Here is a 24,783-nt window from a genome sequence, read left to right as displayed (position 1 = left end):
AATTTATAGGCAAACCTCTTTGTAGTGAACCTCTTTATATCGTAAAACCTCCATTTATCACACCAAGGAGATACCCCCGAGACGGCCTAACTACCTCCGCAAATCGTACCGAGACAACAAGAGACCATTAATGCAGCCGTGATTACCTACATGGAATGACATTTTCAGCGATAAATGTTTCACTCTTTTTTTTCTTACATATCTTTAATATGCTGTAATTTTCACGTTAATCATTAGTCGTGGCCATTTTGTTCAATATGAGAGCACCCCTAACAGTAAATGAGAAAAAAGTTATCCAACTACCCTTATCATTTTAAGTGACTGTTGAATTGAGAGAGATCACATCATTTTCTCCCGAATCATGGTAAAAATCATGCCATAGTGCTCGCTTTCTGTAATGGGGAAGTTGCATGAAATTTTTTTCATCGAAATAATATATGATTCTTATAGCAATTTTCACCAGGAATCCATTTTCACCAATCAAACTTCCCGTAACACATTGATTTTATCATTAAAATGCATTTAAAACAGTGAAATGCGTCTGCAAACGCGAAGTTAGCTCTGATTGTTGGTGACGTCATTTCTCCCTACGGCGTTTTCGTTTTGCATGTACGGCCGCAGAAGCTACAATGAAGCAGTCGTTGAGTAAGTGAATATTTCGGTATTTTTTTAATCCGTGTTTTCTCTCAGACATTTTATGACGTTATTTAGTCACGTCAAGTATATTTTATCCATTTTCTGTATTCGTAGAACAAGAATATATCGAATATATACGAAATGGAAGACGATTTCGTGAAAAGGCTGTTGCGATAATCTGCGAGAGGTGAATTCCATAATGATGGCATTATATTTTTAAAGTAACCCAGACTTTTTGACTGCAGAATTTAGAGAAGTGAAGGCTTCGCAGTAAGTTTTTCTCGTTTATTATGGCATTACTGGACCAGCTTTTACGAATACAGTAGTAGCTACTCGGCCTCCGTTGAAAATTTCTGCATGAAATGTTAATGTGGTACAAGTAATGACTTTTTGCTTTCTGTATGATATCAGCTTTTTGATTCAGTATGTTGTGAAATGCTTTCTGTGCACAGATTTAAGGTAATTTTTCTGTACACATTATGCACATCATACTATGTACAGTTTTAAGGTGTGTTCTGTATGCATACTGTCTGAAGTGTGTACAGGTTTTGACATGTTATGAACTTTTGTAGCCGCTTTTATAGTGGCTGCTTAACGATAGGCATAAGCATAAGATAATACAGCTTTTAATGTTAGCTATGAAACTTCTATTAGAATCATCATCACTGGTCAACAATCCTAGGATTGGTTTGACGCAGCTCTCCACTCAGTTCTCCTATCAGCTAATCTTTTCACTCCTACGTATTTCTTCTCTTTCACATCTCTCTTTACTTGTTCCATATATTTTGTTCGAGGTCTTCCTTTTCCATTCTTGCCTTCCGTCTGTCCTTCGACGATTGTCTTCATCAGGCCATCATGTCTCAAGATGTGGCCTATAAGGTTGTTCCGTCTTCTTATTAAGGTTTTCATGAGGCTTCTCTTCTCTCCTACCCTTCTTAGGACTTCCTCGTTACTAACTCGGTCTATTAGAAGCCTACAAAATAATTATAAGCTATTTAGCAAACGTATGACAAAATTCAATCATTTATGTTAAATAGTATTAGGTGCGCAACTAATCTCTCGCTGTTTTTTAAATGAAAAATACATCTTTATTTAAAAAAAAGGTTATAAATGAATCATTCAAAGTATTTTCCGTCGCTTCCTAAAAAATTTCCCCATCATTGAGGCAGAGCCCGAATATCGTTATGGTAGAAGTGATTGTCTTTTAAAGCTATCCTCTAATCCTGCTTTTTTGCACCAAACGGTTGTCAATGCAGGAATGAAGGACAAGCAACTTGTATTCCCTGACCTTTCTTATTACTCTCTCCACATGGGTCCTAAAGCTTTCTATTTGCTTAGTTAGCTTAACTTCATCTTGAGGGCTCTCTACATTCTTGGAAACTCTTGGTGGTCTAATTAACTCTCAAATTTTACCACTGAATGAGTGAACAGTTAGTTTGAACGCGCGATCTACTTTTACCCCACAGCCTTTTAGGATTTGCTCAAGAAATCCAGTTAATGCGAATGACACTATCTATTGCCCGGCCACCATTACCCCTCGAAATGAAATTTTCTGAAGAAGAATCATATGATTTATTTTTTTGATTGAGTCTAGATAGAAATATTTGAGCTATAAACAATTCATTGATTTTATAGCAATGTTAAAAATGATTCCTTTTGAAATAATTGCGTTTGAAAAAACATTATTTCTATTTTTTCTTCACAATCAGCAGTATAATGCAGTGACTAGTACTGTAAAAAAACGGATTTAGAGTTTCCTTCGCAATTCACTTTTTTACTTTATACCTATCGCAGCGTAATAAACTAAGCGCAATTTTTTATACTGATCGCAGTAAAAAGAACTGATCCATACAATAGAAAATGTCACCCACTGCAGTGAGTACTGATCTATTTTTTTATGCTCCAATTCAGGTTAAACTTTGCCAAATTGGGTTACCTGGCTTTTCTATTTCTAAACAATCAATAGTTGACTCTACAATGTAGAGTCTACATGTGAAGGCGAGCAGGAAAGGGAATTGGCATATTAAGCAGCATCTTATTTTTGTCAACCCAAAAAACTAGATTTTTCAAAAGACTAGCCACCGGAATAATGGAAGCAGAGAAATGTCGTGCCGCTGTCGAGGGTGAGACATTGAGATCTTCTAGGCTAAAATATTGAAGGATTTGTTGAGTCTAATTTTCCTGAACTTAGCAATAACAGGTAACCCAGTCTTTCCTGATAGCATATCGACAATAAAATAATTTTCACAATCTACTCTTAAATGCAATGCTGCTTTTTTCCAAGAAAAACACAATATACTTGACCCTTTGGCTACATATCTCCCTGTCTGATTCCATGTCAGTCACTTATCATATTCATAGGAGAAGTAGCAGCATTGGCGGAAACAGGTTTCTTTTCTGAACACAAACAATTTTTGATTCTGGTTTCAATTGGCATGACTTTTCCTGACCTCGACTTTCCACCACTTCCTCAGGTTTTATTTACTCCTATGGCTCAGTCAGTTTATTTGAGGAGGTAGTGATTATGCATCAGTGAGTTTCTTACAAATTATACACTGCTAGGTAGCAAATATGGTTTCGAGGGAGTTCAGTTGGAATACTATGCATGTGAATCAATTGATTTCGGAGAGAGGAAGGGTAGCCTACTGTATGTACCCTTTAAGTATTCTTATCATGATTAATCATTGACGAATTCAAAACATACAATAATTATAAGACATCGGATACTACGAGGGCCGTCAACCTACGATAACTTAGCAAAAACAGCATGCAAGCTACAAACGGGTACTGCGCGATCAGGGCAACTGCACGTCCTCTGCACCACACGCTCAAGTCATTTCTCAGCATAATTCTGTCGTAATTACTTAAGGTAAAGTGATCTTCACGAACAAATCCCGTCGTTTTCGTCGACAGATCGTTCTTCCTCTTCATCACCTTAACCCACTTCTTTCTTCTCGCTTTATTATTCGACATAAGGACGAATATTTTATTAGAATTTCGAGATGTATTTGAACGTATAGGCACCACGCAATATTTATTATTCGATATTATAAACAGCACTTCACGTAGGTAAGCATACCGTCTTCCTGGCGTACGTATACCGCAACAATCTCGAAGCTCCACGCCTCGGACGTTAGCAACTCTGTTTGGGGAGAAATGACGTCACTCCTCTTGGACACACTACTTTCGTTCGCACCCCCCACTCCTCCACTTTGACCTTTAATATCTTGAAAACTAACGCTTGTATTGAAATTTCCCCCGGTCGATATTCTTTCCTAGAGGTTTACTACATTTTGACATAGTTTTCAAAAAATGTGAAAATTCCCCATTAATAAATAATAAATATATTTTCACTGATGCATTCATGTTCGTTTAAACACATAAATATAATGGTTTTAAAGACAGTAGTGCCTTTCATTTCCAAAGGATATGAAAAAATGGTGCCCATCACTAAAACCTCTCTATAATGAACCTCCTCACATCAAATTGCCCAAATTTTGGTCCCCTCCATTACGATGTAAAGAGGTTTTACTGTACTTCCTAAACACTAAACTGCTGTCATACATTCCTCCACTGCCTTTTTTAGACACTCTTCTCACTCTCTGTGCACATTTTTTCATTCTGTTTATACCCTACCATGTTTACCAGTCAATTTGGCCTTGGCTTTTCCATTCCTGATACACATGACATGCAGTAATTTTACCTCTCCTTTGTTCGGCTACTTTTTTATTTTGTCTCATTATATCCTCTTCTCTTGACCTTCTCATTGCTGTTGCTGGTGCCTTTATTTCTCAATTATAACTAGGCTATGCTCAGTTCTGTAGCTAGGAAAAAAATTTAGGCAGTACTTATCAAAATTTGCCAACTGCTGAACATGTATTATACATCCGGCCGCAGTTGGAATGCCAAACTCTTCTATTAGTTCCATGTTGTGCTACGAGATGACTCTGAACAAGTAAATAATCATTTCAAATTTTTCTTCATGAAATCCATTGGAAAATTTACGGTAGGGCTATTTTTCACAGATTTAAAAAGGCAGTTAAACTGATACTAAGTTAAGTTTGGATATTGAGGGGTACGCTGTACCGGCCCAACTACAGCACTGGCTATACTAGACGAGGATTTACAACTGAAGTTGATGTTGATATTACAGCCAGGACTCGACAAAATGCCCACCGTGCTGCTCAAGCACAAAAAAATTCCACAGATTCGACCACAGTTTTCATATACATAACTACTACTTGTTTGAGTTTTCCCTGGAATTTCTATTACATACTTCCTTAATCTGCATGAATCCTCATGCATAAAAAATATATAGAAAAAAGCCTAAAATTCATTATATTAGCCTCTTTATTACAATTTTTTATGTACAAATTGAATCTCCTTACATAACAGGACTAAAACCTAATATCTAAAATTAAGTGGATATTTTTGAACCTTCAACCTCTTCTTTTTTAAAGTGCCTTCGAAACTGTGTCCATGGATGCTCTTCTTGGGCCTCTGAAGTATCTACTTCCTTGAGCCATGACGATAATCTTGAGTTGTATGTTTGGTAAGCCCTTTCTGATACCTTCTTACTTTTCTGGACACTGTCAGTCACCCTCTCCTTTTAATGTTGCATTAAAAAAGAAAAAATTATTTTGTGACAAAAATGTAATGTACTTACACAAGTTCCTACATTAACACGTTGCGTACCGGGTTATTAAAATTCCTAGGAATGCCGAGATTGGAAATATGTGCCTATTAGGGCGTAATGCCATTGGTTTATGCACGGTCAAAAAGCTAATTTTTAGAACATAACTTTATCCAATCAAACGATATGATGCATCAATTCATTATGAATAACGAACAACAACTGAAAACGTACTAACGAATACGTATTGTACGCTTTAAAATTGTTTAGGTTGACGTGCCTCAATGGCGAGAATCTTCGTCATCCATCCGGAATGTTTGGCGAAAAAATTACGAGAATTCTCGCCATCCGTACGCAACGTGTTAATATTGAACACACAAATTTATAAGGTAATGGCTGAATATGTGCAAGGATTTTCCTTAAAATAAGATTTCCAATGATTTTTCACAATAAATTACAAGTTTTTTTTCGGCAGAAACTAAGGTTTTTAAATTAAGGCAGTGGAAATTAAGGCACAAACAACTTCAGTAGACTGCAAAGTTAAAAACTGAAATTATGCTGTTGTGAATTTTCAAAGCAACATTCCTCCTTTCATTAAACATGCAGAAATCATCAATGCCACGTGGCAGTAACAACGGCATTGTGATGGACATTCAACTAACCTCTTTCACAGCATTTCGAATTTGGTCCTTGAATTCCTGCAGATGCTGCAAGAGTCTAGCATTAGCACGAACCTCCTCTTTGATACAGAGGTCCATTAGCTCCATAACATGGAAGATTTCCCAGCGCCTGCATGCAGACCTTATTAAGGAACCCATAATTTCTGCATTCAATCTGAAATGATAAATACAAACATGTGCCTAATTTGCAACTAAAGAGCAAAAACGTTCATGATCAATGCAACCATAGAATTGATATTGTACTGAGATCAGTAATAATATTAATAATAATACATAGTTTATTAGTCCAGCGATCAAGTACATGATATAGGACAGGTCAGACATGTTAGTTTAATTAACAAAATTACAAGAATGAGAAGAAAAAACACTAAAAACAATATTATATTCGATCATTAATGAGATCATCAACTTTGTAGTACATTTTATGGAGTAAAATTTCCTTGATTCTGGTCTTAAATATAGAAGAACTATTAATGCATTTCAATTCATTGGGCAACGCATTATACAGTTTAAGACCCATTTAGTTGGGACCACATGATGCAGTTGCAGTGCGCATATATGGTACATGTAGGTCGTTGGAGCTTCTGGTATAAGTAATCTTATGATAAAGAAAACAATATGCTAAATTAAAAAAATAATCATTTTTTATTAAAATATTTAATTAATGAAAATATATACGTATGTATATGATTAAGTATGCACAACTATGTAAGGTGAAATTCCGTAAAAATTGAAATCAGGAAATTTACCCTTGATATATGTCCCTCGTTAGATTCATTTAGTTTATGTAAACATGTATTCATTACCCTAGTAAAAATTCCAGCTAGAAATTGGACACCTTCAGTAGGTTGTAGCTGGATCATGTTATCTAGCCGAATTTAGCAGGATCTTGTTAGATCTTTCAGGATCTAGCCGGATGCAGCAAGATCTAGCAGGACGTTTGATGTTCACGCAGAATGGGTCCAATTTCTAGCTAGAACTGGAAGGATCTGGTAGGAACTAGTAGGATTCAGCAGGACAAGTGTAGCAGGATCAAGCTATTAGTCTGCATACTCAATGGATACAAAAGCAACATTTCCTGATAGTCCACATGTTTCATAAACCACCGTATATCGTTGTGGAGGTTCTAAGATTGCAACAAAATATGTATGCCACGGCAGGCCAAAAATAATAAAGGATAGTTTTTAATTATTCTAATTAGACATCTCACCTAAATCCTGCTCCTTTAACATCCGAGACAAACGCCTTAGTCTCATTCTTGTTCTTGCAGCCCATAGCTAAAATTCCAAAAGTCATTATGTTAGGTGTTAGACCTGCAGTTGTTATCATTGGTATGACTGCCTGGAAAAGAAGTAGATTCATGAATCCTAAATTGTGAATAAATTGAGTAGGAACAAAAGACAATGTAAAAAATAATAATGTCATTTTACGGGTCTTTTTTTGGAAAGTGTAGAGCAGCTATCAATTAATAATTAGCGATACACTATAATAGATTAATCTTACCTTCGCACCATCGTAATCAAGTCTTATTGTTCTTTTCTTCATTAGCATGTTACAAAATTCAATATCCTTCTCCAGATTATTCTCCTCAATAGCTAAAATTAGTTTCTGTAAAAATGCAATCATACATATTTTGAACCAGCAAGTTATCTAAATGTAGTTTCAAGTTCTTATTTCAACACTCATACCAAATAATAAGGATGAAAAGTATTTGCTCAGCCCTTATAATCAAAAATTACGCAAACAGTGTTTTACGGTGATATAAAAAGGTTAATACTCCACACGTGATGGTTATATAATGGCATCCTTAGAGGTGAGAATACATTGGTTGAGCATGGATTTACATACACGTTTAGTAGATGGCAAATTTTAAAGTTGAATTACGTAATTAGATTTCTTTTCAATAAAGTTGGGAAGAGGGGATAATAAAAACCTTTTCTGCCTCCTCATTTGGAGGGATAACATCCAGAAGTTGAGTAAAAGTCTTGATACTAGGGCGTACGCCTTTATTGGCCATCTGCTTGAGGAATCCATCAAGTCCTCCAAGAGTTAGAAGCCTTGAAATGAGACATGGTTTCATCAAAATATAAATACAAAAAAATTTAATTTACATCAATAAATACAAAGTTTTCATCAAGAAAAAAATTGATAGCAATAGTAAATCACAAAGGAAATACATTAAATAGCCCACATTGGCTTCTGAGCACAGGAACAAGATTGAAATGGCAAAATCCTAGATCATGTGATGAATCTGATTGGCCCTATTGGTTTACCACTGAGATAATTTTTATAAAAACCAAGGATGAAGTCCCCATGGAAATATGTGTATTTGACTTAGCTGGGATTCAAACCCGTATTTCCCAATTGCCAGTCAGGCATGTTAACCAGTTACACCACCAAGTCATTTTCTCAGAGCGAACTTTGCGTGGGGTTTAAACCAAACAAGGTGTTGGCAGTGGCTTAGTAAGCAAGACCTCTGTCACATGTGTGCCACAGCAATGTGGACCTGTGACATCAACACCTTGTTTGGCTAAAACTCAACCATGGGCATACCCAGCGAGGATCAAAAGGGGGCAGCTGCCCCCCTCGAGAAGCAAAAGTAAGTTTAGTTCCAAACGAAAGTATTTTTTTACATCTAAGATAAGCGATATTAGTATAAAACATGTAATTAAAATAAAAATGTTTTTAAGTACATCATTTTAAAAACTAATAAAGCTGTTATAATTTTCTTGAAATTTTGGTTTCCATGACCTTTTCTGTGTTACAACTGGAACAACTATGGATTCCCCCTCCCCCCTAGTTTTGATCACAGGTAAGCCCTTGAACCCAACCCGAAGTTTACTCTGAGAAAATGGCTTGGTGGTGTAACTGGAAAACATGCCAGACTGGCAATCTGGAAATCAGAGTTTGAATCCCGGCTGTGACAAATATTTTTTCATGGATAACTTCATCCTTGGTGTTTATAAATTTTCACCCATGCACGTGACTGCATACAAAGTCACTTGTTTTGTGCAGAGATAATTTTTGTTTTCATATTGTTTATTTTGATTGGAAATTTCATTTCCACTTAAATTTTATGCCCACAGAGAAATAAAGCATCAGGATTTCAGCAAAATCGTTTCATTTGTATTTACTTTGCCAACTATTTCCTTAATAATACAGAAGTTGGGGTTTCAATGGTTATATTTCCTCAGAGGAGAAAAAAAATCCTTCAAAGTTAGACCAAAAATATAGTCGAACAAGCAAATTGAATGTGTACAAAAAATTATGTATTGATAATCCCAATACTTGATCTATTCAACCAATGGCCACTCAAGTATAAAATCTATTTAGTATACGTATAGATAGATATAAAGAGTATATTGAGAGTTTTCATTTGCTGCTCAATTTTCTAAAGGAATTCTCAGAAAATGAAGAATGTGAATGCCAGTACTTTTATTATCAGTTGATGTCAGTACGTCAAGAATAGCATACTTTTGAATTCCCATGAAAATTTCATATTCTTCATTTCACCCAAGAGCCTTCTTATAATCAACCTGGGGGATTCAACCAATACTAAAAGAACCTTCAGCAAACTCTTAAGTTCATACACCCTTTGTGCCATAATTACCTCTCCTCAGGTGTAACAGGTTTCAAGTAATTATTGGCCACATCAACCATAAATTTATTCAAGTTATTTTCTTGATTGCTTCTCATATCCACTACTATAACCTCATCTTCTGGTGGTGAAACCTTTTGACCTGCTTTTCCAACATCTCCTTCATTTTCTTTTGTTGTTTCAGATCGAACAGATGAATTAGGTGGAAGACTCTCAGTAGTTAACTCTACTGGTAGTGTCAATATGTCCCTCCTCTGCATGTAATGAACAAAAAATGATTTTTTGAAGGAAATTAACATTGGCAAGAGACCTTAACATCTCTAGGGTCATTCCACCTCAATACAACAAATTCAAATTTCCTTTCTAAGTATTTCATCACAGACAATAAAACACAAATGCCATATGCACCACAGTAATACCTTATTTCTCTGATTATAGTCCCCTTCTGAATATAGTCCCCTACCGTAATTTTGAGGCTTCAGTTTTGGGAAAATATTTTTAACAAATATGCATTTAAATATACAGCTGAGGACCTCATATCTGGAAATCTTGGGACCAAAGGGTTTCTGGATTTCTGGTCTTGAGGGCCTTCCCAAAGATATTTCCCATTTTTAATAACTCCTCTTTGATTTAAAGTAGGTCAGGCGAATTCTCCATTTCTCTAAGTCATATAATCAAGGAGAGGGAAGCTGATGACTTGTTTCTTCACTCGCATTTTTCCATAGTGAAGGGTGTACATGTGGTCACCTATGCCACCTCTACATATATGCCAATGTAGCAAAGTAAGCCATGAGCCGTTCCAGATTTCTGGTTTTCCGGGTTCCAGGATTCCGTATTTGAGGTCCTCAACTGTAGTCCCCTTTACTTTTACCACAGGCAAACATTGAAAAAAAGGGGGACTATCTCCTTATATATTTCTACTGTATAGATACCTTTTTCTCAACTTATACGCAACCAAACTCTACAAATGTGGTACCAAAATGCACAGAATTTATCAGAGAACATGCGACGGCATATCTTACTTCCTAAATATTGCTATTGTTTCCTAAAATTGGTTTTAAAAAATGGCCCTTGATATTTCTCTTAGGGGATGAGGCAATCCGCCATCTTGACGTCACACACTAGCTCCATGGTGCAGAGCAAACCTCTATTTCAGGATATTAAATTGATACCAATTCAAATACATATTATTATATTTTTTGCAACATAACGTGCTTTCAACATTATATTTTTTGCAATATAACGCACTTTCAACATATTATTTCAAGTTAACACAGAAAGGTCTTGGACTAAACACGTACTCAGTCTATGGCGAACCATTTTCTGCAGGAATACCTATTTCTTCTTCCACGTATTACTTAACTGGAAGCCTTTGTCTCTGTTTAGGTTCTTTTGGTACCTAAAAAAAGAACCCAAACAGAGACAAAGGCTTCCAGTTAAGTAATACGTGGAAGTCAGTGATCAATCACTATAAATCACCCCAATTCAGAAAGGGCCAATCAGGACCCACTTGAATGGCCCTCATGAGTATAAATACCGGAGAAAAAACTTGGCTCAACATTAACCCCTGATGACGATGACGGACTTAGTCATGGAAACGTTGGGAACTACAATCCGATACGACACCCGGTGGGAAACCCGAGAAATATTCCTACAGAGCATACGCCGGGAAAAACTCTGATTCTACAGAACCATTTTCTGTCTCTCTTTCTCTGGCCTTAATATTTTTGTAAATATAGTGCTTTCCTTAATATTTTTGTAAATATTAAGGAAAACGCTAAACAAGTACTAACAGAGGATAGTGTAATTACATCTATTGTTGTGTTTAAAGAGGTCCTCTGACCTCAATTTTTACATGAACATTCCAATTAAATTTGTACATAAGACCCTGCCTTTTTTTCTACATTTTAAAATTAGAAACACGCCTAACCTTCTGAGGACCTGCATTGAAAAGAGTGGGGGAAGCCTGCTGGGAGCGGGCGCATCACGCTCGTATTCAGATAAATACGGTACTCAGATAACAGGAGACCCAAAAAAAACCGAATGGAAATCGCTGTGCGCATCATTCTTATAGTTCGGGGTTCTTCCACTGTATGAGTGTTAATTCACCTTTTCTGAGTCATTATGCGGAACAGCGTGGCTTTAGCAAGCCCCTGTGACAGTTTTCGTTTGAAGAGTTTTTTGACCACTTCGATGTTAAAAATGGCTGATATTCAGAATGCAGCTTTGAAAATTTTTTTTCTCCTCTGTAAAAGAGCATCAGATGCGGTTGATATGTTGTCTACAACTTGCAAAGAACACGCCTCAAAAAGAACTTAACACGTTTCGTACCGGGGTAAGCTAATGTTTAGAATATAACTTTACCCAATCAAACGTTATGATGCATCAATTCATTATGAATAACGGACAACAACTGAAAAGGTACTAATGAATACGTATTGTAAGCTTTAAAATTGTTTAGGTTGACGCACCTAAATGACGAGAATCTTCGTCATCCGTCCGGAACGTTCGGGAAAAAATTACTTGAATTCTCGCCATCCGTATGCAACGTGTTAAGTGTAGGAGTGGTATTTGTGATTCAAACATGGCAACATTTTAATTGAAGGCATTCAACACCAGGGCCAGCTTTCCACGTCCAGAACTGATGAAAACGTGGAAAAAATTCGTGCCCTAGGGCACAATTTTTTTCCGTAGAATTGTCACAAGCTTGGGTACGAGGATAAGAGGCATACTAATGATGAAGTCACTTAATAATCTGGTCTTTCATGGAGTTCTGTTTAGTGCTTTTTAGCTGAAGATTTGCAAATGAGACAAATCGTGGCAAAATTCATCCCCCTCCTGTTGATTCCTGATCAAACAATTATTGGCAAAAAAAACCGTATGCCACCGCTTCCTCATCCACCCTACCCAACAGATTTCGCACCCTACCATTTCTTATTGTACCCCCGGATGACAATGTTCATGAAAGGGAAACGTTTTGATGACATTCCGAAAGTGAAAACGGAATCGAAGGTGGAGTTGAAAGGTATCCGAAATGAGGAGTGCTAAAGGTGTTTCGCACAGTGGGAAAAACATTTGAGCCAGTGTATCAGGGTTTATGGAGAGTACTCCAAAGGGGAATAGCATTTATAACACAAAAAAATCAAAATCGGAATTTTTTATAAATTTTGTCCGGTTATTTTTGGGTGCCCCCTCGCATGAAATATTATTGGCGAACTTCATTCAGAAACAAATTCACAATTGCTTAAAAGTATAAGATACACGGCAAGGAAAACTAAGATACAACGAAAGATATATCTTCCTCATTCGGTCATTCGTTAATGGTAATAAAATTAAAAAAATGCCTAAGTTGTAAGAAGACTAAATTCAAAACTTGTAAAACTGCTCATTTCACCATGCTCCATAAAAAGCAATAAGCAATCACAAAAGAATAATAAATACCTGTGGAAGAGCTTTCTGAGCAGTTCTTCCAGGAATTTGTATGATGCTGTCATGGCCTGACAATTTACTAATTTCAATGCCATCCCCACAGCCACACTCCTTGCAGCACCTTAGCAACAGGTTGTACGTGTAAACAGATGGATTGATCCCATTCTTTCGCATTTTATCCCAAACCTGAAAAGAAATTTTCAATAAATATATGTACATAGATGTTTATATTGTAGTAGTTTGAGGGACATGTTTGCAATCATTTGTTAAAAATGTTGGGTTATGCAAATTTTTATTTTTCGAATTTCTGCATGGCTATATATGTAATACAAGGTTAGGGGCCATCCATTAATTACATGAGGCATTAAGGGGGAGGAGGGGGTAAACCGATTCTCACCCAATCTCACGTCAGGGAGAGAGGGGACCTGGCAAGTATGAATCACATAATTTTTTTCCCACAAGAAACAATGTAAAATTGCTAGAAAACTGGGTTGAAACGAGTAGAAAGTGTTTCTCTAATACAATACGACCAAATTCTAAACAATAATATGTGTTTATCTTATTTATATGTTTTACAGTAAAACCTCTTTACATCGTAATGGAGGGAACCAAAATTTGGGCAATTTGATGTATGGAGGTTTACTATAGAGAGGTTTTAGTGATATGCACAATTTCTTCATATCCTTTGGAAATGAAAGGCACTACTCTCTTTTAAACATGCATACATTAGTGAACATATATTTATTATTTAATGATAACAAAAAGCAAGTGCTACCCCGTGATTTTTACCATGATTCAAGAGAAAACGATGAGATCTCTTATCATTCAAGTCACTTAAAATGATTAGGATAGTTGGATATCTTTTTCTTATTTACTGTTAGGTATGCTCTCATATGGAACAAAATTGCCATAACTAATGGTTAACGTGAAAATTACAGCATGTTGAAGGTGTAAAAGAAAAAAAATAAGTGTGAAACATTTATTGCTTAAAATGTCATTCCATGTATGTAATTTCGACTGCATTAATGGTCTCTCGTTGTCTCGGTACAATATGTAGGCAGTCTCAGGGGGTCTCCTTGGTATGATAAGTGGAGGTTTTATGAGATAAAGAGGTTCACTACAAAGAGGTCTATAAATTTACACATAAATCTGATGGGACAGTAGGAGTGGTATGAAGTATGTATGGAGGTTTATAATGTTCACTACATAGAGGTTTTACTGTATATGTATTAGTAATCTTAAATAATACCGTCTGTAAAAAAAGCGAGACAGAGTTTGAATAGCTCTATCGTCAAAAACGATGAAATCAATTTCAGTTCAACTAAAACCAAACGATAGAGAATTTATTTCTCTGCTGGATCATTTGCATGAAAAATTTTCTGCACATAGTATTTCCTGAACTTAATTTTTTCTTAACAAAGTACCCATTTTTTTTTGCATAAAATTAAGTTGCCCAACTTTGAGTGCTTGGTTTTCCCGTTGTTTTCGTTTCAATAACTAGAAATTTAGATATAAGAAAGCCAGATCTATAATTTAAAGTTTGCAGAAAAAATTGTTTATATCACTGAAATTGATGGATTTGTAGTAAACAATGCCAATATCTGCCAACTTCGAAAGCAATGTTTCAATTGACCCATTGGTTTTGAAGTTAGCAGAATCACACGATATCACACTACACAAACAAATTGCCAAAATCACCTCACTTAATTAATGGACAACCCATTACCCAAATAAACAGCTACACTATACTATGTACTTGAGAGGATTACAACCCTTATTTAGAACTATAATAAAACTATTTCCAGGAAATATTTCAATTTCAACATTGCTCCAAAACCAAACAACTGATTATGCTTGTTACTATATCAGAAAGGATAAAGAACATAGAATAAAATGTCCCTTTCATGCCAGAGCCAACTGAGGCAGTAGTTTTCGGGGGGGGAAGGGTCAGTTCATTACTTTCCGTGGTGCCATGGGAGTAAACAATACATCTCAGCAAGTGGTCTGATATGAATACATATAAAAGTGGCTTATGGGTATTCATTAATAATTTTTAAACATAAAAATTGATTATTAAGCCGCTTGAATAACTTTAATTAGAGAGTCACCTAAGAGATCTTTACAATTTTTCCAGAAATTACAGCAACATTACAATAAAGACATTATTAAGAAAATATTGCATAAGGTTAAGGGAAAAAAACACTACGTACTTGAATACGCAACTTACAATTACAGCATGACGAAATCCCGCCTCTTTATCAGAGACACAAGCTTGAAGTAAAAATGCAAAAGTTGATGATGAAACTCCAATCCCACGATCAAGCATTTGATCAACAAGGCTGAAGGCACGAGTTAAATCGCCACCACGTCCAAATGCTGTGGAATGAGAAATTAGAAGAAAAATATGAAATGAAAATATGTAAGAATAAGGTAGTTCATAAAAAAATTGGAAAAGTGACCCAAGAGATCACTTCCGTGCTTATTGCTTGCATTGTATATCTACATTTGGGCATGTATCTAACACTTGTTACCCCTCCTGTTTACAAATTTCAATTCAAATTTCAAATTTGAAGTTATACAAATGTAAAATACAACTGGTGACTTGATAAAGTGTCAGTAATTATCTGAAAAATACCACACAATCAGAGAATAAGCTAGCTCCACAGAATTTCAACTACCTATATCAATACCATTGTCAGATTTGGGACCACATCTTGGATGTGCTGGAAATAAATTTGCTATGTATCATGGTGTGCACTAATTGAATGCAAAGAGTAACTTAACTCAGTGATAATTAGTATGGTGTGTGATAGTTTTAAAGGGAGAGAAAATTGAAAAAATAAGGAGTCTATGTTGGAGGGAATACCAGAAAGCCCTTTTTCCACAAAAACTTTTAGTACAGCTGACTCTTGATTATCTGGGTGCGGTATATTAGTAAAAGGCTGCACAAGATTGGATAAAATAAGAAACACCCAAATAAGAGATGAACTGGGTGTCCAGGCAGTCACTGACAAACTACAAGACTTGGCTTAAATAAGGATTATTAATACCTTATCAAACGAAGAAAACTTTCCGACCTTAGCCAGTTTTAATAAGTGATTATTAAGACATGATTCCCTGAGCTCTGTGCCTCATGCATGCATTGGTAATCTCAGACAATGTATAACTCCTATCTACTCGTATAGAAACTAGGTCGCTGTGACGTCACGTGGAGTGGCATCGCATGGGCGCCAATCTGGCCTTTTTCAAATGAGGATAAAAATTGACCATTGCCATTCGTCTAAACCGGTATTTCTAAAACCAAATACTTTGTATACTATGAATACACTAATGGTGGGTAAATAATCGCAATCAATGCCTTTCGTACGGGTTACAATATGTATTTGGTGTGTTATGACTCTGTTCATTAAATTGAACTACAGAACTAGATCATAAGTGGAATGGGTAGGAGGATGACTGTGAGAAGGTACCAATTTGACAAGATATCCCGAACAATGAAGAGGAGGTGACAACAGCAGAGGCTTTCAATTTTTTTGTCCATTAAGAACATATTATGTGTTCCAATAAGGGTATTGATCTCATAGACAACCCAATTTCTAGCACGGATCACTAACTTTGCGATTAATGTGCTCAGTGAGAAGAACCACACTTGGAAGACAACCGAATGCAACCAAAGACACATGTCAAATGAGGGACGTAATGACAACAGCACAGCGTATAACTTAAGCTGGGATTTCTGGGCTAGAGGATCCGACCCCTCAGCTGAGCAATGGTGAGGCCTCTACATGGCAAGAACAGCCACTGCAACGGTTGATCCCAACTGCTGAGCCAAGCGTGTAGAACATGTGTTAGGAGAGTTTTGTTTGTGGCTTTTCTTTATTTGTCTTGAAAACAAGTTGCTGTCGGTCAAATTGTTGGCGCATGAAGCCCAAACAAAGGGGAAGAAGTAGTAATTCTTCAAAGATAAACAGGTAAAATATCGTTATATTATGTCCTTAAGGGGATACAAAAAAGAGGAAGCATTAACCCTTTTACTGTCACTGGGCCAATATATCGGCCCTAGCTTGTTGAGCAAAAACTGTCAGGGGACGACTTATCAGCCCGACTTATATGACTTTTTTTTCGTGATTGTGGCTTTTTCAACGGCTGTTATTTAAGTAAAACCCCATAATCTATCTATGGTTATTAACATATCTTAAGTATTGGGAAAAAATCTAGATGTATTAAATAAAATTAAATAGCTGAAAATTTTAAAAATTTGTAATGTTGCAAATTCCGGTCGATAGCCTTGGGAGTCTTCGCACATCCCACCCAAAAAATGATGGCAGTGAAAGGGTTAAGAAGACAACAGGACAACTTCATCAGACACTTAATGATGCACGAGTCTGACGCATAGCTATCACAAACAAAACCATATTTGGGGTGCCGACAGAAATGGCAGATTATTCCATGAGAGAATGAAAGCTATTTCTCTGTTATGGTTCAAGTGGACAGTCATCAGTAGCAGAGGAATGAAAAATACTGTGATGAAGTTAACCCCCCTTCAACAGCCATCCGAATATGCCCTACTCACCCCACCTCTTTTCAAATAATACATAAACCTTTTCAGGCACGTAATCATACCTGATAATGATGTAAAATCTGAAACTGCCCTCATCAAAAATTAGAAGACTACATTCTTAGTTCAACCAAAAATTTTAGTAATCCTAAAATAAGACATTTTACTGAGTGGGAAAAAATTAATAATGGAAAACTATCATAATTTTCTTTCATAATACATGCAGAGATAAGGAGACAACTGTTAGCCAGGCATTAACTCATTTGGTGCAAACAGTATTATGTCATGAAATTCGTACCTACATGAGCTTTCAAAAACAGAAAGATAGCACTTATTTCAAGGGGGCACACAATGAAAATTGTGAGAGGGAAAGTCGACGGGAAAACCACATGAAGGAACTCCAACCTCTAAGAGTCTATTTTAGTATTACAACTCAATGTTACCGTAAAGAATTCGCCTATAGTTTACTTCAATTTCAGCAAACCACTTATGAATTGAAGTATGAGAAATTAGGTTTTTTTGCAAGACATTAACTGACCAATATTAATAATGATGCACCATAGGAATCACTACACCAAATTAAATTATCTCTTTGAGATTGAGAGAGTTTGTAATAAATCTCTTTGCTTGCATCCCAGCATAGTGAAAGATAATTACTAAAAAGATAAATTTTGGAAAATATTAGGATTGAGGAGCTATGTAAATACATTTAAAATGCCATACAACCTTTAATCATAGCGTTGTAATTTATATCATTTGGTTCATATCCATTTCCCTCCAAGGAATTTAACAAATATGTAGCTCTCGATAGCGTATCTTCTTTCCAAGGACTATTGGAGCACGCATTGAAGAGAGATGTGTACACGGAAGGTCTTGGCTTTATGCCTCTTTTCTTCATCTGAAAAAACGAATAAGGAAGAGAATAGTCATAAATTTAAACGAGGGAAAACTACATGAAAGCGTCACAAATCTAACCTCATTATATAGTTTGAAGGCTTTCTTAGTGTACCCAACACTTCCGCAAGCCTTAATTAGAAGTCCGTAGACGTAGCCGTCAGGTTTTGCTATCTCTCCACTGTCCAAAATACTCAAAGCCTCTGATACCTAGACGAGAAGTCAAAGTTTAATACTTCTAACAAGATTATCAATAGAAGTGATGTGAAATAGTTCTAGAAATTATAAAATAAACGACCTTCCTTTCCTTCAGGAGGGCTTTAATTTGCATGGCACATTTAATATCATGGTTATACGGTCTTGACAGCTTCTTTTCCATCTTTTCTGCCTCTAACTTATCCAGCTTAGTAGGCTCCACGAACTGGTATTTATTCTTTGGTTGAGAGAGGGTTCCAAATTTATCAGGCTGATCACTTTCAGGTGATGAATATACACCGGTAACTGCTGCCTGTGCCTTCTCACTAAATTTTCTACAGTGGAAAACATTGTTCTCACAGCCTCTTTCAAGTTGTATGCAAGATCGCACAGTGGAAAGTCTAATACGAGCGCTATAAAACATAATTTGATGAAAACAAAACGGGTTTTTCCTACACCAAATCAAAATTTAACTTTCTCGCTGTCGACAGTTTCGCACATGTTTACCAACCCCGCGACTCCAATTTTACGAATTTCCTAACTCAAATGTTCACAGGAGATTGATTGATAGACTGCGGGGGAGAAGTTGAGGAATTCGTGGGAGTTGAAGGTTTTTACCCCCGCCACTCTAACGTTGCAACCGCATGACGTCAGGATAACAGCCAATCGGCAGCAACCAGCATGCCAGCAGCAGACGACAACGATTACCGTTAGGACACGTTAGGATTCGTTTGAATGGCAAGGTAATCGGAGGTAATAATTGGTGTTCGTAAGGTCTGAATGCTGCAAATATGCCTTCGTCTAAACGATGTCATGCTTTTGGATGCGGCGTGCGAAGAACTCCTGATAACCCTATAAAATTGCATTCATTTCCTCGGAATGATTTTCTGTAAGTTCAAAATGAAATACTTTAGTAGGATAAGTTGTCCATGAATGCATTGGAAGTGAGCGGATGGACACGGGGGTTCCGCTGCATGTGCCTTGTGCTTCCAACTTACTTTAAAACAAGATGAAACATTCGGTTTTGATATCACATACCATACAATGTACTTATTCTTAGAGTATCTGTGTTTTTTCATTAGTGTGTATACCGTGTATGTCCTGTAAATGGTGCTATAATTGGAGTGATGCAAGTGTAAAGAGTATGGACTTAGATACTATTAGGCCATTATTTTCTTCCGTGCAAATGACATTCATTTACAATAAATAGGTCATTTTAACGCGGGGTACTTAAGTTTTTGCTCCTCATTTTTGAATGAATGTAATCTATTCTTGGATATGATATACCTATTAATTTTTAACTTAATTTGACTTATATGCTCTCCCTGATAAAAATAAACTCCACCATGGTGGGTAAAGGAAGGGTAGTTACCGTTGCACAACCCACGCCCTGCCCACCATTAAGGGTAAGGGAAGGGTAGAAAAATCCTTCGTCTACCCTTCCTTGGAACTCCTTCCCTTACCATCCATCTACCCTTCCTCTACCCACCATTAAGGGTTAGGGAAGGGTAGAAAAATCCTTCGTCTGCCCTTCCTTGGAACTCCTTCCCTTACCATCCGTCTACTCTTCCTTTACCCACTATTAAGGGTAGGAATATCCTTCGTCTACCCTTCCTTGGGACTTAGCATTCATTGCTGAGGAAAACATATCCTGAAAGTGTCTCTTCACCTGCTAAAGAGTATTGAGTTCTGTTCGAGAATATAAGCAGTCTTTGAAAGCAAAGATAGACGGGCTGCACAACTAATCTTTAAAATTCCCCTAAGGAAAGCAATAATATACATATTCAGTGGCATAGTCAGGGGTGGGATCGCGGGGGGTCCGAACCCCCCACCCCCCAAAATATAAAAACAATCATTTTCCTTCATAAAAGAAAACAAAATATTGAAAAATAATGAATTTAAAAAATATTTCTTTTACTATTGAAGTTTTTTTTATTATGAAAAGTGTTTGAATTAAGTTTAAAACCCATTACTTAGTATCCTGTTTTTCAAAAATTTCCCCACCTGGTTTTGGACCTCCTCCCCTCCAAACGAAATTCCTGGCTACTCCACTGTACACAATAGTTTCTATAATTTTGTGAAAAAAAACTCATTTAGAAGTTCTTTCATTCACATTTTTAGGATGTAACTTATTTGTGTAGCTGACAATGAGACATCGCGAGAGTGATGTTCGTTATTTGAATGCGGATCTTATTTTCTGAAACGAAATAGGTATGGTAGAAAAAAGTCACAGATTTCTTCCACATTGGCCCATGTGCGAATCTCATCTAAAGTTTTTGTAGTATAAGTCCCGTTGAGAAGCACCACCTCACAAGTACTTCGATAGTCGAGGTTGTTAAGGTGCTACTTCATCATCCTCCAATTAGTATGTTTTGGGTTCAAGACCATGTGAAGGTTAATTTTTTTTCTGTCTTATAATTTTAGAAATCACTGTCACAACTCATCCCCATTCGTTTAATTTAGTTGCTTAGTGATTTTTTTTAATTTTCATGTTAATTTATGGATTTTTAGTGTTTATATTAGTCCTACCCTTCCTCTACCCTTCATTGAGGCTGGCCCAACCCTTCCTCTACCCTTCCCCTACACTCCAGGAAGGATAGGGCCTACCCACCAATTTTCTAAAATACCCTTCGTCTACCCTTGCTGAAGGGTATAGGAAGGGTAGACCTATCCTTCCCTTACCTTCATTGGAGGGTAGACCTCCCCACAATGGAGGAGTTTATTTTTATCAGGGCTTATTCGTTCTACCTTTTTTATCACTATCTAATTTTCGTATTTTGCATGTCGGGCTTGCTATGATTGAAACTTAACCTTATGAAGGTCATCTGAGACTCTTCGCTATTGCAATTTGTGTGCATAATGACGAAAATATATTAACATTAATTTTTCTTTAATGCAGGTGCGCTGAGTGGGTTAAAAGGGCTAATAATCCGGCATTGATGGGAAGGCCAGCGAATAAAGTGAGCAATTATGCTTACCTGTGTGAACGTCACTTTACAGCTGACCAATATCAGTATCCACTGAAGAAAAAACTTCACATAGATGCCATTCCATCAATTTTTCCTGGCTCTGAGGCTTGGCCTATCCTTCTAGAAAAAGAAGCTGCTTCTATGCCGTGTCCTCCATCTTCACAAAGGTATCCTCATCCTACTCAAAAAGGTATCCTCTTAGAGTTTTCCTATGCGAGTTCCTCATCTTCTTCCTCCGTTGCTGAACCTCTCCCTTCTGATGATGAGTTTTCTCCTGTGTCAAGCCAAGCCAAAAAGCCAATGACTCATTTGGAATCTTCCCAAGGGGTAGTAGCCCCCCGTGAAACTTCGGCGCAGCTCACAGAAGCCCTGGGCCCACAGGCCCAGCAGCAGCAAGACCAAACAGCAGTGCCGGCACCAGCCCCCCTAGAAGCCAAGACCTTTGCATCCCTGCGTTGCAAATCACCAACAGCCTACATCCAAGTTCCCTCTGATGAGGAGTGCTTGCAATTGTTCCATGCTGTTAGGGATAATTGTGCATCTACTAAGCTCACTCGCAGAGACTTAAACGAGCTCGATGCTATGTTATCCATTGCGGCAGAGTGGCCAGTCCTACCAAAGCAGGTACGCCACATAGTTTATAATAGAGTCCGTATCTTGAGAATCGTCCAGGCCCATGGCTGGGAAGCAGCGCTCCGTTTGGGGGACTTGCAGGAGGACGAGCTTTTCCAGGCTATGCCTCACTCTCCAGCAGCACCACCACCTACTGTCATTGTGCAGGCACCGCCAGAATCTGGAGCCTCTGTGTCTGGCCCCTCATCCTCCTCCAGCTCGAGAACATTCACGCCCTTTTGAGAGTACAGATGGCGAGAGAGTGGTGCCGAATCTGTGAGGAAATAAGGAAACTCTTTAGGTACAATTACCTGGGGTTGCTGAGGTGCCTGGCGCTGTCTAGGATGACTCTTCTTTAAATCCTCCACCTCAGAGGCCACTGATGCCCCTAGGAGATGTCGACTTGCTGCCAGCCCCATTACTGGGTGGTGATGAAGAAGATGATGATATCTTTTGAGAACTGTTGGTCCTGGAAAGATTTGGGGAGCTGGAGAATCCCATACAGCTTCCTTAAGTTGCATCTGATGATGGCATTGGCTGCAGATGAAAATAGCCACTCTTCAGTGACTACAATCAACTCTTCACCGTCATCCACATCAGCATCGTTGTCAGATGCACCCTCGGAGTTCATGACCAAGGATTTGGAGAAGGATGGCATTGATTACATGAGTAATTTCTTCACTGCCATTATAGTCCTCCCCAGCATCTAAGCTACTGTAAAAGAAACCCCATAGAATTATTGCCATATGTGCCAAAACCTGTGCCTGTCAAAGCGTTAGTACAGTGACTACTAAATTTTAGAATTCCCATGTGCAAAATTTTATCCATATGCTAACCTTTTGATACATGAATTATTAGTGTCAGGAGCCAATCTCCCAAAGCCAGAGGAAGCCCCATTTGTGTTTCAGCCAACAAAATCAGATGAAGTGATTACTAGATGGGTTGACACCTTAGTTTGAGTGTGGGGTTTTGTAATGACAAGACCACAGTGTGCTTTTCCATGAGTTTCAATACCAAAAAGTTGTTTGGGTATTAGAATAATTCATGATCTGTCACTTGCACCCGCCATCATGGGAGGTGGAACAAGTAGTGTACACAAAATTTTAGATCCAAATGATCTGCTACTTAGGCAACTCGCTGCTAGTGTTTGAAGAGTTTTCAGTAAATCAACTGCCTGTTATTATTTTGTTTATGGTGACATGTCTGGGAATTCCCCTAAATAAGAGTTTTAGTGCAACACGTGAACTCAAGTATCTTGGTGTACACATAAAAATGACAACGATGCAACTTCGACTGACCTCAAATTCCCTCCAGAGAATCCACTGTGTCATTATAGTGTAATAGGCAGGCTCAGGCAGCAAGATTTTCCTAAAGAAATTGATGGTGGGTGAATTAAGTTTGTGGAAGTTAGGCATATTAAAACAAAATGAAAAGCAACTTTATACTATCCCCGCTTATTTTAATTCTCAGCCGAGTGTTAACATGAGTGTGGAATGTTCAAAAGCGTTTTCCTTTGTATTAGATGTTCCTAAAGCTGTAGGGTTTGTGTCATGGTGCATCTCCACAAAGAAACTACCCTAATTTATGATAAAAGACTTGTCACAGATGAGAACAAAGTGGGACAAGGGACTGCGGCTGTCTCCTAAGGAATTTGCTGTCTACTGCATCACTTTTGAGGTTTATGAAACTGCCCCGCATGCCTTTGCTACCTTGCCAAAATTCTGCTATGTGGCAATAAATCATGGCAATAATTCAAGTGTTATATGTTCATTGATTAAAGTACATACATGGGCTAATATTTTCTGTTTCTAAAGTAATTTGTACTTGAATTTAATATAGGACAGTCACAAAGCCTGACCTGGCGGTATATCCCCACTGCCAACAATCCTCCCGACCATCCTTCCCCGAATATGCCTGCTCGGTCGTCTATTCGTCAATGACTGGGAGTATATATGGACAGGATGACACCAGGTTAGGACAGTTGGTCGGATGGCAGGCAAGGGGATATGCTGTTGGATTTGAATATTTAAAAGAGGTACTTGATAATCAAAGCGGTTGTTCCATGAGAAATGCAAAAAAAAAAGAATTGCCACCCTTTGCAATTAGGATCACTCACACAAAAACATTTTACAAACAAATTGATGGATACCGTGTTGGCAAATCCATAAAGCTTTTAATTGAATTTTTGCTGCATTTACTGAGGCATTTATGATTTTTTGAAATTTTCAAACCTTGATTGGTGCGAAATTTGGGGGGTCCAAAATTGGGGGAAATAGAAAAACAGGGTACGAAGTAGAGGGTTTTTAAACGAATTTTAACACTTATCATGACCAAAAAAAACTTCATTTGTCAAAGAAATCTTTTATAAATCCATGATTTTTTCAATATTTTGTTTTTTTTTTTTTGAAGCAGATTAATTGTTATTTTATATTTTGGGGGGTCCCCCTGGCTATGCCATTGCGAAACCAGTTGGAAAAATTTTCAGCTGGGATTAGTGTTCCTACTGGTAATTCTCTTTGAGTTGAAAACTATGTGTACAGATGTTTTGGATATATGCATGCAGGCAGTGTGCGATTTAT

General features: G+C 37.3%; 2 protein-coding genes across 2 annotated transcripts in view; one reads left to right on the top strand and one right to left on the bottom strand.

The window, feature by feature from the left end:
- LOC124169743 overlaps nt 1–24,002 on the top strand; it is a 53,035-nt gene extending 29,033 nt beyond the window's left edge. The window contains exon 9 of the mRNA XM_046548439.1: nt 21,523–24,002. The gene's annotated coding sequence lies outside the window, so the exon portion shown is untranslated. The remainder of the gene's footprint in view (nt 1–21,522) is intronic.
- LOC124169742 (pentatricopeptide repeat-containing protein 1, mitochondrial) lies at nt 4,969–19,195 on the bottom strand. Its single transcript, XM_046548437.1, has 11 exons — nt 18,727–19,195; nt 18,510–18,638; nt 18,261–18,432; nt 15,204–15,352; nt 12,989–13,162; nt 9,560–9,801; nt 7,883–8,006; nt 7,453–7,557; nt 7,160–7,290; nt 5,932–6,103; nt 4,969–5,242 (listed from the first exon to the last, which is right to left on the bottom strand). The coding sequence occupies exons 1-11, from the start codon at nt 19,045–19,047 to the stop codon at nt 5,054–5,056; spliced, it is 1,908 nt and encodes a 635-aa protein (XP_046404393.1). The 5' UTR covers nt 19,048–19,195; the 3' UTR covers nt 4,969–5,053.
- Nucleotides 24,003–24,783: the final 781 nt, after the last annotated feature.

The sequence above is a fragment of the Ischnura elegans genome, chromosome 12 (genome assembly GCF_921293095.1).
Source record: "Ischnura elegans chromosome 12, ioIscEleg1.1, whole genome shotgun sequence".
Classification (NCBI taxonomy): domain Eukaryota; kingdom Metazoa; phylum Arthropoda; class Insecta; order Odonata; family Coenagrionidae; genus Ischnura; species Ischnura elegans.
The sequence above is the reverse complement of the archived record's forward strand: the minus strand, read 5'-3'. Positions and strand labels throughout refer to the sequence as shown.

Excerpts from the sequence above, each read along its gene's own strand:
- LOC124169742 (XM_046548437.1), bottom strand. The coding sequence starts at position 19,047 with ATGTTTTATAGCGCTCGTATTAGACTTTCCACTGTGCGATCTTGCATA. Across the intron at positions 13,163-15,203 it reads GATTTCGTCATGCTGTAATT|GTTTGGGATAAAATGCGAAA; the intron begins GTAAGTTGCGTA and ends ATTTCTTTTCAG. Across the intron at positions 7,291-7,452 it reads TTGATTACGATGGTGCGAAG|GCAGTCATACCAATGATAAC; the intron begins GTAAGATTAATC and ends CTTCTTTTCCAG.